Source organism: Phocoena phocoena, chromosome 13, assembly GCF_963924675.1.
Source record: "Phocoena phocoena chromosome 13, mPhoPho1.1, whole genome shotgun sequence".
Taxonomy (NCBI): domain Eukaryota; kingdom Metazoa; phylum Chordata; class Mammalia; order Artiodactyla; family Phocoenidae; genus Phocoena; species Phocoena phocoena.
The window spans coordinates 57,979,698-57,994,639 of NC_089231.1; the positions used below are offsets into that span (position 1 = coordinate 57,979,698).

A 14,942-nucleotide genomic window follows, 5' to 3' on the forward strand; every position below is an offset into this window, starting at 1 on the left:
ACGGACTCAAGGAAACCTCTTTAAGGACTTGGAAGGTTCATACACGAAACAACCGGCTAACACAGGTTAAATTCTGAGAACGGACCTCAGAGAAGGTAATCTGAGTCGTGCAAACAAGCTAGTTGGCTCATAGCTGAGCAGTTTATTACGAGGATCATTAAGGAACTATACTCCACTGCCTGCCATTCTCTGCGATTACCATAATCTTTCCCAGCCATTTTTATTGTCAATATAGGCCTTTGGGAAGTACGTAAAATTTATAATATGGCAGGCATTAGGAAAAACAAAGTGAGCTATATTAGGCATTTTCTTAGGTTTTCTTAATAGCCGTGATTGAATATGACAGCTCCTTTAACTAACGGTCCTGCCGACTGTGTAAATCAGAGGCAGAAGTTGTTATTAAAGAATACCCAGGTGGATGGGGAAGGGGACTGGAAAAAATGTCCTACACAGGCCCGGGGAAGCCAGCTAACATAATACAGGGTGTGGGGGGGCAGCTGCATTTCCAGTAGTTTTCTTATGATGAAACTGTCTAATGAGTATGATTTTATTCCCCCGTCACAGATGGAAGTCTTGAGAACCTATTACAAAGAAACGTGTTCAGGTGGAAGTCTTGCAGTATATAGTATACATAAGAATAAATAGTTTGGGGCACACACGGTGGAGATTCTTCCCCTTCAGTAGTGCTGTGTTCACAAAATAAGAAATAAATGCCTCACAAGATGACCCTGAGAATCCTGGAGAGCAGTAGAAAGTCTAAACATAAACCCAGCCAGGCATTTTCAGAGCCTCCAACTGCCATCCTTTTGCCAGCCTGATGCCACTGAAAACAGGTACAGGATTTAGGGTCAGGTAGCTCTGGACTCAGACCCCACCTCTTCTACTAATTATCTGTGTGGTCCTGCACACTTTGCCGAACCTCTCTGAACCTTCGGGTGCCTACGTTATAAGACCAGGGTCAGGATACTTTCCACACACCGAGTTGTTGTGAGGATGAGATAAAATTCACAAGACCGTGTATGTTCAGCACAACGCTTTGTAGCACAAGCTAATAAGCGTAGGACATCAGTATCAGTATTACTGCTGATAAATCTCTCGTTGCCATCGTCAGTTTACTGAACTAAGAATATGCTGGATTTAACCAGAAGACCTGTGTCCTGGATTAGCTACTAGTAAGAACCTCTACTTCTTCGTCAATAAGTGACAATACTATACACACAACATATATATAGTTGTATATATGTATATACAACATATACAATATAATGACAATAACGTCTGTTTTGCCTAAATCACAAGATTACGGGAAACTTTAAAGGTAACGTATCTGAAAACTATAAACTGTCAAACAAATTAAGGTATCCACCCTAGAGTACGTTCCCAGATGAAAGATGCTCAAGTGTTAAGGTCATTTGCCTCCTTTTAATGCACCATGAATATAGTACTAATCACTCTACTAGCACCAAAAGAGGGAATATATTTACAGCATAACAGTTTTTTGTTTGCTTGTTTGTTTGTTTTGCGGTATGCGGGCCTCCTCACTGTTGTGGTCCCTCCCGTTGCGGAGCAGAGGCTCCGGACGCACAGGCTCAGCGGCCATGGCTCATGGGCCCAGCCGCTCCGCGGCACGTGGGATCTTCCCGGACTGGGGCACGAACCCGTGTGCCCTGAATCGGCAGGAGGACTCTCAACCACTGCACCACCAGGGAAGCCCACAGCATAACCATTTTTCAGTAATGGCGACCTAATGTGAATCTGACTCTTATATTAACATGCAATCGTACTACCATGAAGATGAATCCTATAAACATTTAGTAGTATATAATGCACTCGAATTCATAACTTGACCCTCTACTAAGAAAATGTGAACATAAATAGACTATTTCCACTACTAAATCACGGAGACTTAAAATTTACTAATAATAACTCCCTCTCCAAAGATTAACATGAGAACAAACATGCTTTTTAAAACTAAACACAAAACTGGGATGCAGTTAAGGAAAATACAAAATTCCCTGAACTTTTGGGCAGCACCTAATTGATTTTGTAAGAAGGTCAAGAGATAATTTTATATTTTGCACTGGAATTGCAAGAAGCCTGGAGATGCTAAGGTGACAGCACTGCTTGTATAAGAAGTTAGAGCAGGCCTGTCCAGGGCTCGGTGACCATGGATGCACTGGACGCCAGAGGAAATTAAAACCCTGATTTTCACTAATTTCACCCCCTTGTCTATCCTTGGACACGTGCCAACCACAAATTATTTTTCCTCAGCATGTAGAAGAGGAGAGATGGGATTTAAACATTCTCCTCCACCTGTACACGGTATCTTGTGATTTTAAGAGCAAAGGTTTGGGTTAGAGGAGAGGCAGCCTCAGGAGATTACCACAAGTAAACTGTGAGAAGAGTTGAAATAAATTTTAGCTGCTCATCATTAGCCTACATATTCCTGTCGATTTCCTTGTTCTCTTTTTTTCCTTGAGCTGGAATTCGGCACGGTGAACAGGAGGTCATGGGGAAGGAAGCAGGTCAAAGTGAGTACTACTGCCAAGACCACTTGACCCGAACATCGTTTTGTTGTGACGACTGGTTTAAAAAAAAAGAGGATGGGGATTGGAGTGCAAGAATGGCTTTGGTCTTGGGATGTGAAAGAAAAAGAAGGCTTAACAATTCGAGATGTGGACCGTGAGACTCCCCCTCTTCCGCGCAGCCGCTCACACAGCTCTGTGCATTCATGAAACAGGATCTGACAGAACAGGATCATGTGTAATTGTTTTGCTTGGTTATCAACTAACATTCTCTGCTTTTTCTATCTGTAGTAATTATGCTTATTTGACACATTTCAGTGCAAAAACCCCTCAAAACGGTAAAGCACACAACAATGTATTGAAAGGTGAGTTAGGGACAGGGGAGCCGTACACCTGTGCTGAAGAGAAAGGCCGGGCTCACCTCCGAGAGAACACGACAGAGTCATTGTTTTTTAAAACAGTTCAAAGAGCTGTTTATTCTCTCTGACTTTTGACATTAAGGATGAATGTCTAAAATGTTTACAAGAGAGGCTGAGTTTTTATTTGGGGGGAAGAAAGATAACAGAACAAAAAGAGTAACAGCAAATGGATGCACTGGTCTCTGGAATAAACAAGTGCTGTTCCCTGGAAAACAGTTTTTTTAAAAAAAAAGAAAAAACTCCCTCAACTAGGAAATGGAAAAGCTGTTCGAGCTCTCAGCCACTTGAAGTTGTAAATGGTGTGGGTGTGAAAAGCAGTAAAGAAAAACTAGACCCCGTACAGTTCCGGCAAGAGGAGTGGCTGTACAGCAAAGGAGAAAACGCAAGATAACATGTGGCAGAGAGGCTGCGCGGTACCCGGAGGAAGAGGATGGGGCGTGCGCTGCGGAGGGTGACGGGCGGCCCCGTGCACAGCGACCACGATCAAAATCAGCTCCTTAACGAAAATGCAACGTTGCCTAGATGCTCTATGAAAAGAACAAAATGCACAGTCCAGGATGTAAACTCCACGTGAAAAGTGTGTCCTAGGAGCCAAACTCTCCCAGTGAACAGACCTTGGCAGTAAAGGGGCATCCACGCTGGGACTGAAGGGTGAAAGGGCAGAAAGGGGTTCCTGGAAAGTCTGCCCTCACATAGAGGCGCGCACATTCCTCTCCCACGTGCTGAACGGGAAGGGCAGGGCTGGGCGAGGGCTGTGGGGGGCCAGGAGTGGGTGATGGTGGTCCGGAGAACCAGCAGCCCCTCCCATACCAGCTCCTCGAAAGCTCAACCTTGAATGCCAGCGCCTTCTGCCTGCAGCGGGGCCTGAAAAACACCCACTTCTCACCTCTGCCGAGCCTTTCATGGCTCCATCTCTGTCTGGTCTCTAGTTGTTTACTTGTAATTAGATTCTCCTGTGTTTATAATTCCCAGCATGGAGGATGAAACTTTTATCTTAAAATGTTATTTATTTACTCATTTAGGTTAAAAAAGAGCAAATAAGGTTGCATCTGTAGCTTCTAAGAAAATGATTATAAGTAAATAAAAATTGAGAACTGATCCTTAAAGTCGTAAGTTTACATTTAGGAACAAAAGGATGATGTGCCATCGATAAATCAAAACAGGAACTATTCAGAGTAAGGAAATCGTATCTGAGGGACTTTTGGATGAAAGATGACAAGTACCAGGTGAGCGAGGGGATCCTGATGGGACCAAGAGGATGTGAACACTGGGCCACGTGCCCAGAGAGATGCCACCTGTGAGATGACTCCAGAGATACAGGGAGTCTTACAGAATTTACACGTGAGATTTGCTTTCTGTTGCCTACATATAATATCTACACTTAGAGGTAAATTCAAATTTTTGAGGATGAAGTAAGAAAAAATATTTTTAAAATAAATGTCAAGGCTTAGATGAATTCTATGAGCCAGTGAACACAATAATATACAGAATAAAGAAAGATTTTGAAGAAACACAAGAAACTATTATTACCCACAAGTTTGTTCTTTTCTGTTCTACATGCTTTACTCTCTGGTTCACATTTTCAGAAGTTCCTTACCTGGACTGGCTCTTCACCTTTTCATGTTTTCCATTGAAGTTCAAACTACAGAGGTTTTTCGGTTTTGAATGTGCAGAGTCTGAGTCCACATTTGCCTGTGTTTGTTCTCGCAGACGATCGTGAAGCGTTGCCTCCTTTTTCAAGTTCATGTCCGAATACGGGCAGCCAAAGGCACTGGTTTGTATAAAAATGAGAGCACAGGCGTCAGTTTAGGGTGATACATCAGGGCTGTACTGTCATTGGTACAGACGTACATCCACTATTGAAAAGCTGAATAGAGACATTCTCCTTTCACTGAACACACTCAGGTTAAGTTTCTTTTCATGTTGTCCTTTGCGAAGATCTCAGGTGCCAGACCATAGACACCGGTCAGCAGACATTACAGGTACAGTCATCAGCAATACGGTTTTCACAATCTAAAAAACTTAAAAATCTAAGGGACTTCCCTGGTGGTCCAGTGGTTAAGACTCTGCGCTTCCAACGCAGAGGGCTTGGGTTCCCTGGTCGGGGAACTAAGATCCCATATGCCATGAGGCAAAAAAAAAAAACTTAAAAATCTAAGAATAACCTAAAGGTGTACATCCAATGGAGCAGCGAAAATGTCATGTAAACACCTAACTCAGTTTGTATCCTCCAATATTCAAGCCCTAATTTGACTACCTGTATCACAAAATACTATGGGGTAACTAAACATCTTTACCAGTAATCAGAGAATATCACGCTTTTACTTCTTATCATTCATGTACCCAGAAATACTGTATCTGGAGGACTGCTTCATCCTCCTGAAACCAGCTAGGAAGTGTTGTGTTTGAACGTGAAGGGCCAGTTGTGGGTGAAAGAGGAGAGACCACAGTCAAGGCTGAATCCTGACTCCAGGATGTGTTAGGAGGCTGACAGCAGGCTCAGGGCAGAGGCTCTGGCCCCTGCCACAGGTGATCGGTTGTCTCTGGTAGATTTCTGTGCCCACGTTCCTGTCCCCAGAGGCCCCCAATCTCTGTGCTGCCGGGAACGAGGCAGATGCTGTCAGGGGCCAACCAGGCAAGACGGTTCCCCGCCCACAACCCTGAGGGAGCTGGTCCACCGAGCTCCAGTTCCCCTCCAGTGAAATGGGAAAAGCAGATCCAGCTCCTACGGGCTGTTGTGACCACGAGGAATCACACGCGCGTGCACACACACACACACTCTAGTGGTAGCTGCTCTCATTATGACAGTGCTGTCATCCTTTACATTTGGGGAGCACAGACTCAGATGCATCAGTATCTTGACAGTTGGCTCTTTTTTTAGGAACTCACTTGCTGCTTACTATAAATTTGCTGGTATACGGTGCATAATAAATCCTTTCTGATATGTGAAAGTTTGCTTTTGCTATTTTAAAGTCATGATAAAATCAGGGAGCAATGCAGTTTTCCTCTGTTTTACAGTAGATTTGAGTTTTCCAGGGAGCACTTATACACAGTCTAACCTCAGAGGACTTTTAGTACCAACCTGTATCTAGAACGGGCCTTCTGGACTTTGGGATGGGGCGGTTCTGATAACACCAGCCTTGCCCAATATGCCAGGGTGGACCTGTACTTCGCCAGACAGGGGGACCCCTGTGGATGCATGTTCTGTAGTTAATATTAATTGGCACTACTTCTTAGTTTATTCCGTTACTGATTCAACAACCCACTAACTGAGCATGTGCTACACGCTAAGCACTTTGGAGACTATAAATCTAGTGAAGAAGTTGGGATATATACCAATAAATACAATTTATAATAAGAACAAAGCTACCCCTATTGAGTGTTTACATGGACCCACTGCAATACAAGGTGTTTTACATATATTATCTCTAATATTTAGTACTAAATACCCAAAGATGGTATTGACATAATTTTTTCTAGGTTAGAAAACAGGCTCACACAGCATAAGCAATTTCCCAAAGTTACCTGGCACCTTCTTGGGAAACCCCAAAATAAATCACTTACTTATTAGCATCAATCACGTGGGCAGAAGTGGGAAAACATTTTTAGCACCATCAAAGGAAAGGAATGTAATTTTTGTGCAAAGTGTAGCCACGGCAAGCATTCACAGGGAAAGCAGTACAGGGTTTGCCACGGTTAATGTCCAGGGGAAAATAAGTCAGCCCATGCTGGGTCCTGGGTGAGAAGTGCAGAGGTGATAAAGCAGTTTCCAGCAGGACCAACTGGTTTAGGCTGCAGCATATGAGATTTAAGGGAGATTTTTAGAAAGAACTTTCCGCAGATGAAAATTGAAAGGCATTAGGCTAACCTGAGGGAGATGGGGAAATGTTTATTTTAAGCACAGCTGAGTTTTCATGAAGACACCATTACTCAGAAGCTTTGCTATCCATCTAATACATACTCCCAATTTGAGATTTTTTAATGATCATGACGGTCATGAATTTTCTAAATGCCATGTAATTACCCCACGTGACTAGTACCGCGTGACACTCATGCTGTCTCTTCCTCAGGCTTATCTATCCAGGATTGTAGAAGCTACCATGCATCCTCTTGTTCAGTACTTGCTTACGTTGAGAGAAATTTTGTCTCCCTTAATCTTCATTCATTAATCAATCTTTTTACTCATTTAAACATTCTTTTATTTCCTAATCCCATTCTAGCTCTTCTTTGTCTCTCAGGTACTCAGGCATGCAAAACTAAATGCAATGCCTCGGAGCATCAGGAGAATGGAATATTTCTCGACTGTGGGAGGCGACGCATATGAGAAAGTATCTCAGGATTATACAGATCAGAAAAAAAGCATGAAGTTCAAAAGAATATACTGGGTTGGCTAAAAAGTTCGTTTCAGTTTTTCCGTAACATCCAAAACGAACTTTTTGGCCCACCCCATATTAAATGACAAAAGAATACTTTGCAGAAGATGCTGGTGGAGAACCTGAAAGAAGATAATGATGGGAGACAAAGGGAAGGTACGAAAGGAACAGGGTGAGGGGGCTTTTGGTTGCACTGTCTGCACCATTTTCAACCTGGGCTCTGCTGTGAACAAGCTTCTGGATTGCAACACTGTGCTTACTTGTGTTCAGTGCAGAGAAATATTTACGTTAAAGAGATGACATCCCAAACGTCAGCCTGCCCTCCTGCACATGTAGACCCTTACTCGTGCGCGCGTGTGTGTGTGTGCATGTTTGGAAGAACATACATGACTACATAAATCTGTACACATAGGAAAAATCTGATTGAAGTGGTTGTCCTAGGTGTGATACAGCTACTTAACGCTTACTTTTGATTTAGCCAAATACTGGGGGAAAAGGTTCTGAAGACACAGTCTTTTTAGAAAACTGCTGACATAAGCTGAAATTTCTGTGACTTAAGGCTACGTTGGTCAAGGTAAAATGATAGCTTCTGACGGATAGGTAAGTGGCATATTCAAATTTAAGCTCATAACGGACCAAGATAAGGAGGCATGAAAACCGCAGGCCAGGAGGGAAGGCCTGAGAGGGCGTCCTGGGGGAGGCGGGGTTCTTCTGATGCAGCAGACCAGCTCCCCATCCCTCCTTAATTCAACATGTGTTTGCTGTCGGCAGGAAAAGAAGGAAGAGAGAGCAGGAACTATATAGTTTTTAAAAGTCAGAGACGGTAGGATATTGGGAATTTTATACAGTTCAACCAAATAATTTATAAAATATGTCAGGCCCAAGTTCATCAGCAAGACAGATGAATAGAGGGTGAACGCTAAATAAGCAAAAAACTGCTAGGCAGCTGCAGACAAACTTTAAGAGAGATTTCTGGAGAGAGCTAAAAACTGAGATCCTAGTAGCCCTCTTGATAAATAGAAGGAAACATAAAAATGGCTGCCATTAAAAATACTAGTTTTGCTTTTCAGAATATTGAAGTAGAATTTTTAACATCTGAGGAGAAAGAGAAAAATAAGGACGCAGCAGCGTCCTTGGGGGCTCCCCTGCTGGTTGTAATGGGGCAGGGGGCGGGGAGGGGGCGCTGGAGTGGCTGGCACTGAATCACGGCAGGTGGTGTCACGCCCGGGAGGGTCCTCAGCCTCTCAATTCTCCTTCCTTCCACAGCAGGGGCACCTGATTCCACAGGTCGGTGCAGTTTCCTCGTATTCTCAGGACCAGTCCTGATCCGAGGGACAGAGGCCCTACGTTCCTACTTGGTACTTGCCAGGCCATCTCCCATTAGGAGGCCCTGTGCCTCCTAATTCCAACCTAGGCAGCCAGGCCCCCCGCTTCCCCGATACCAGCTGGCCAGTAGCCTATGTGCTTCTCCCCCTGAATTATTCTCTCCTACTGTGCTTTACCCACTGGCTGGGATCCCACCTTCATTTTGGATTCTTCCCGTGCAGCTCCAATTCCAAGAGTCTAGATAGCACCTGCTGATTTCCAAACCCCTTGGACTCCAGGTTCTGCACATCCAACCATATGATCATCTTGTATCTACAATGTTTTCATCTTCTCATACCCAAGCAGCAAGTGTGGTTCCTGCTTGTCTCTGACTACCCTGTTTTGCTGAAAATAATGGGCCATGATCTGTCAAATCCTGGGAGATGGACAGTCTGGACCATGAGGTTATAACTAAGCTGTCACCACACACCTAATTGGTAGCTTCCCAACCCCTGTGCAGCTACACCCTCAGGGTGGCCGGAGGGGCCTCAGGCACCAGAGTCCTTCTAGCCAGAGCAGCCTCCTCCAGACTCTGAATTCCCAAGCACTGATTAGCATTTTCTCTCTGTCACATGACGTTATAAGGGTAGGGAGGAGTTACAAATTTAAGCAAAATGGCAAAGATGAAAGAGCCCCTTGGGTGCTGTACTTCAAAACATAAATAAAAACACAGAGGTCAGCAATATTTCAGGAAGAGTGTCAGGTCACTGACAACATTTTTGCTGATCCAGAAAAGTGAAGTCATCCCCAAAAGGCAAGTAGCTCCCAGGAGGAGCCCTGATCTAGGAATATGACCTCATGTAGCCCAGGAATTAGGGATGTAGTTAAACTGTAAAGAGTTCTCTAATGCAACTAAGCCACCCCTCCAGGAAGCCCACTGCCTTTTGTATTTTAATCTCAATTATTTTATTATCCAGTTATATTCTTTTCTTTCTAAGACCTAAATAAGACAACATATCTGAGCTGGGAGGTTACATGCTAAAGTCTCTTCGCTTAGGTTCAAAACGTAAGAACTTACTTGTTGGAGTGAGTGGGGGCCTCGTATTGGGAAGCGCTCCCGGAAGAGACTGTCTGAGGGGTTGGCCTCCCACAGCAAAGGCGGCAGGAAAGTCCTGGATGCTGCCCCTGCCAGAGGGTAAGGGGCTGAGACTCTCAGAGAAGGGGGTCAGCCAGGAAACGGGAGGGAGCAAGATAAATGCTGCCTGCCTTGCAGCCTGGCCTTGGGCCCTGATGACACCAAGATCCCCAGCCCGCTGGCAGGTCCTACATCCTACCTGTCGCGTTAAGAGCAGCACCCATCTCCCACCCACTATCTTCCCTGGTGAACAGAAGACCATTTGTCCTCACTGCCAGTTAACTTTAATATGTGGGTAGCTTAAACTTACATAGTATGTTAAATGAATATCTTTTATTTTTAAGAAAATATTGATTTCTTGGCCAATGGTATTGAAAGGCACGATAAACACTGAAATGCAGGTTACTGGAATTATAGAATATCTGTAATACTTTCTATGGAAACTTTTAAAAGCTAACATAGGACTTAAACTGTTACCGATTTTACTTCTATGAGGATTGTGAGCAAGTATAAATGAGATATATATACATACAGAGAGAGAGAGAGAGAGAGAGAGAGAGAGAGACCAGGGATATAGACCAGGAAGGTTCCAAGAATACGTTACAGTATCTACTGAGGATATAATGCAATTTCTATTACATTGTTCTCAAATACAGAGATGAGCAAAACCCAAGTGGTATATGTAAGATTCTAAGGTCTGAGTCAATTCTCTTCAAATTCCTGAGGCTTTAAAATGTGTTTGCCTGCCAACCCCCCAAAAAAAGAAAAAAGTGAGTTTACCCAAGATATATTAAAGTGAGTTTGCCCAAGATATATTACAGGTAAACTTTCTAACTTTTGTCCATAAAATAGCTGATATTGTCACTTAATTGTCATTAAAAATACTAGAAAATTTAATGCACACAGTAAGAAAAATGTATGAACATTAAGAACAAAAGTTTCATAAGTAGAGTTAAAAGAAGTCTACATCTATATAACTCAGACTTCAAAGAGTTGGATGAAACAAATTTGACTCTAAAAATACTTTTCTGATTGACATATACACACTACTATATATAAAATAGATAACTAATAAGGACCTACTATATAGCACAGGGAACTCTACTCAATACTCTGTAATGACTTATATGGGAAAAGAATCTAAAAAAGAGTGTATATATATATATATATATATATATATATATATATGTATGTATAATGGATTCACTTTGCTATACACCTGAAACTAACACAACATTGTAAATCAACTATGCTCCAATAAAAATTTAAAATAAAAAAAAATACAAAAAATTACTTTTCTCTGGGGTAATTCAGCCTGTAAAATCATCCTACCTATTATAAACTTGCTAACATGGCCAATTAGGAAGTTAGAAGAGAATTACTACTCAAGTTAAGCATTGAAAAGCACAGATATAAGAACTAGAAAACTGTATTAAAGCTACTAGTACCAGAGGCTTGTTTTTCATTTCCTCATCTATAAAATGGTGACAGTACAGGGATTTTTGTGAAAACTAAATGAGACAATCTAGGCAAGGTCCTTGTATAGTGACTGGCACAAATTAAATGCTCATGAGTTTTTAATTTTAAAAAAGTCATTCTGATACAAAATATAATACTAATGATCCCTTTTATTTGTGGTTATTATATTTTTCATTCTAAAATTTCCATTTATTTCTTGCTCTCCTTCTGTTAATATTTGATTTATAAATTCAGGTTCTCTAATGGTGACTCCATATATATTTATAATTGTTATATCTTCTTGATAAATTGACTTTATCATTACATGATGACCCTTGTCTCTCACAACAGTTTTGGACTGAAAGTCTATTTTATCTGACATAAGTACAACACCTCTGCTCTCTTTTGATAACCATTTCCATGGAATATCTTCTTCCATCCCTCCACTTTCAGCCTATGTGTGTCCTTAACGCTGAAGTGAGTCTCTTGTAGGCAGCATATATTTGGAACCTGTTTTATTATCTATTCAGTCACTCTGTGTATTTTGATTGGATAATTTAATCCATTTACATTTAAAGTAATTATTGATAGGGAAGGATTTATTAATGCCTTGTTAATTGTTTTCTGAAGGTTTTATATTTTCTCTGTTCCTTTCTTCCTCTCTAGTTGTCTTCCTTTGCAATTTGACGATTTCTTTCTTCCCCCCTGTGGTACGCTTTTTGTATCTACTACAGGTTTTTTCTTTGTGATTACCATGAGGCTTACATAAAATATCTTAAAGTTATAGCAGCCTATTTTAAGCAGATAACAACTTAACTTCCATTGCATATAAAAACTATACTTTTACTTCTCCTCTCACTTTTCATGTTACTGATGTCACAGTCTGCATCTTTTTAGATTGTGTATCCATAACAAGTTTCTGTAGCTATATTTACTGTTAACATCAGTGTGAACTGAATAAACCTGGGCTACCTTGGGCCTAAGCAGCACATCAGTTCTAAAGAAATAAGTCATAAAACTGTTCAAGCATACAACTTAAAAAAAAAAAAAGACTGAATATCTCAATCATCACAGGACCTGCTCTCAATTTCTCATCCTCCTACCTTAATCAATGTCCCCCAGGTCAGCCCACGTGGGCTCCTCTCTTTCCCGTCTCCCTATTTAGCTATCCCAGATTGAATCTTTCCTCCTAGGAGCTGCCTCTGTCCTTACAGAAAAAAACACCTGCCCCGTTTTGCTTCCTGGCATCTCTACTCATCATCCAGATGAAACAACAAAGGCCCAACTGCAGAGGTGGAGAACCAGCCCCCTCCTGGAGAGGACTTGGCCCCCATCACAACCTAGCCTACTGGGATCCTGATATGGTATTTGGAATATTCACAGATTTTAAACTGATCAAGACTAGAGTACATCCCAAGGTTATGAACCCTGTTGGTGTGTACAGAAATAGATAAAAATTAAATGCAATCTACACTTATTTTTGTTTCATTAGAGATATGAGCTTAGTCATTTCATTAATGTTAGTTCTAATACCAAAAAGTCAGACCCAACATATGACATTTACTAGGTATGCATTAGGAGATACCCTTTGATTGTGTGCAAAAATGTCATCTGAACTGTTCTGTTGTAGTTAATATTTTCAGTAAACTACACAGGGAAGGAAAAATGCATCAAGAGTGAATGTTAAAGTGTGTGTGTCTGTCTCTTTCCTCTAAAGTACTTTAGTGTATTGTTACTAGAGACTTCCAAGGTATAAACTATTCTCAAGGAATATGATCGTATACTAAATCGCACACTAATGGCCTTTAAAATTGTATGCTGTAACCAGCTTAATGTACTAAGTAATTTGTATAATTTATACATGGAGAAGATCTGATAGAATCTACAGTTGAAAATTTCTAACAGAATATTATCAACATAGTTAACATTAAGCAGTAAATTAAATAGTAAAGTGATGAATATGCTACATTATTAATCCAATCAAAACAATTTCAAGTGATAAGTGTATGTTTCCATTATTACGATGAGTGTTTCTGTTACTATCAGTTGTTTTTACCCTTTTAATTTTAATATTTTGGTTAAGTGGTATGAACATGTCAGTATGTTTTTTTATAGCTTAAACTGTCAAATGCATTTTAAATTGGAATATTCTGGTTTGAAATACATTTAATTTCTGCAAAGGTCTTGAAAGTGTTTTTTCTCTTTTTATAAATACGCATTGTTTCAAAACAAAATTTCTCTTAGAAGTGAAAGTCTTTCTCAGGACAGTTGTCTGAGGAGCATCTGGAGAACAGTTCAACTCAAAAATGCTCCAAGCATAATTTTTAAAAATTATCCATAAGTTAAAGGTATATATTTTGGCTGTGGATCATAATGAAATAAACCTATTTTTTGGATGGCTTTAAATTCAATTTAAGTGAAATTGTAAAAGTTATTGGGGTATGCGTGAAAGTATGTTTACATATGTGTATATTTACATATACCCACATGCATCTAACCCTCATGTTAAATGCTAATACTGACTCAGTGTCAACAGGGCATTCACATGTTGTCTTGAGATGTTCTCAAGTCACAACTCCGTCAACTTGACAAACCTATGAGCTAAGTTTACGAGTGTAGTCTGTGTGATGGAGAAGGAAAACCAAAGTAGCCCACATCAGAGAACAAAGCATCCTTCGACCTAAGTCCTCCAAACTCTAACAGATACAAGAGGATTTACCAGAGTCCTGCTGCCCCTCCCTCCCCTGTAAGCGATGCATTAAGGAGTCTTTTGGAGAATTACAGAGCATACATTCTGGATCACTATTTTAAGAGGTGACCTTTTATCATTCCACAGTCTGCAAATAAAACCTCTTCTGTAGGTTCAAATACATATAGGCAGGCTCCATATTGAAGATATTGTCAATCCTCTTCCCCCTGAATTACTTAACACACCAAAGGCAAACGTCTACTGTAATTTAATGTGTGTACAGCAATATCATCCAATTAGAAATAAGAACAAACATTAGGAATCTCACTAAATCTTGAAGGGAGCTGTTTAAAAACGTGTGTTTTTTTATTTAAATAAACAACATTGAGATATTAAAGACTGGGGGCATCCATGTAACCGTGGATAAAGACGAACACTTATTTCTTTCAAGAAAATATGATTCAATGCTACTTTTTCTGCCATAAGCTATGCTGAAATACTGTTTGAGTAATTTGTTTCAACCTGGACCAGGGCTCGAACCTGTGTCTCCTGCATTGGCAGGTGGATTCTTAACCACTGCGCCACCAGGGAAGTCCCTAGACTTTTCTTTGAATATATTAAGAATCAGCACGTAGAATATTTTACATAAGATGACCAGACTAATCTAAACTAGATAAATTTTTTATTTCTACTAAATTTAGGCAGTAAAATTATTTAAAAATTTAAAGAGAGAAAGCCATCAAAACACAACTTGATTAGTCTAATATTCATTATAATATCTAAAATAGACTATAGTTCTACAGTTTTTACTCTGTGCTATACCCTGATTTAAGCTCTCTTTTATGTTAACTCTTTCAAGTCTCACAATATACCACAAAATAGGTACTATTATTATCTGCATTTTATAGATGAAGAAACGGAGGCACAGAGAGGTGAAATAAGTCATGCAAGGCCACAGAGCTAGGAAGTTGTAGAGATGGGGTTGAAACCCAGGCAGCCTCATGCCAGATCTAGGCTTTGAAATACTATGCCAAACCG

The 14,942-nt window shown here is 40.8% G+C and overlaps 1 protein-coding gene across 1 annotated transcript in view; it reads right to left on the reverse strand.

Moving 5' to 3' along the window:
• The window catches only part of L3MBTL4 (L3MBTL histone methyl-lysine binding protein 4), a 304,644-nt gene that overhangs the window by 97,428 nt on the left and 192,274 nt on the right, over positions 1–14,942 (reverse strand). Inside the window, exon 13 of the mRNA XM_065889471.1 lies at positions 4,542–4,715. Coding sequence (XP_065745543.1) covers positions 4,542–4,715 — 174 coding nt within the window. The remainder of the gene's footprint in view (positions 1–4,541; positions 4,716–14,942) is intronic.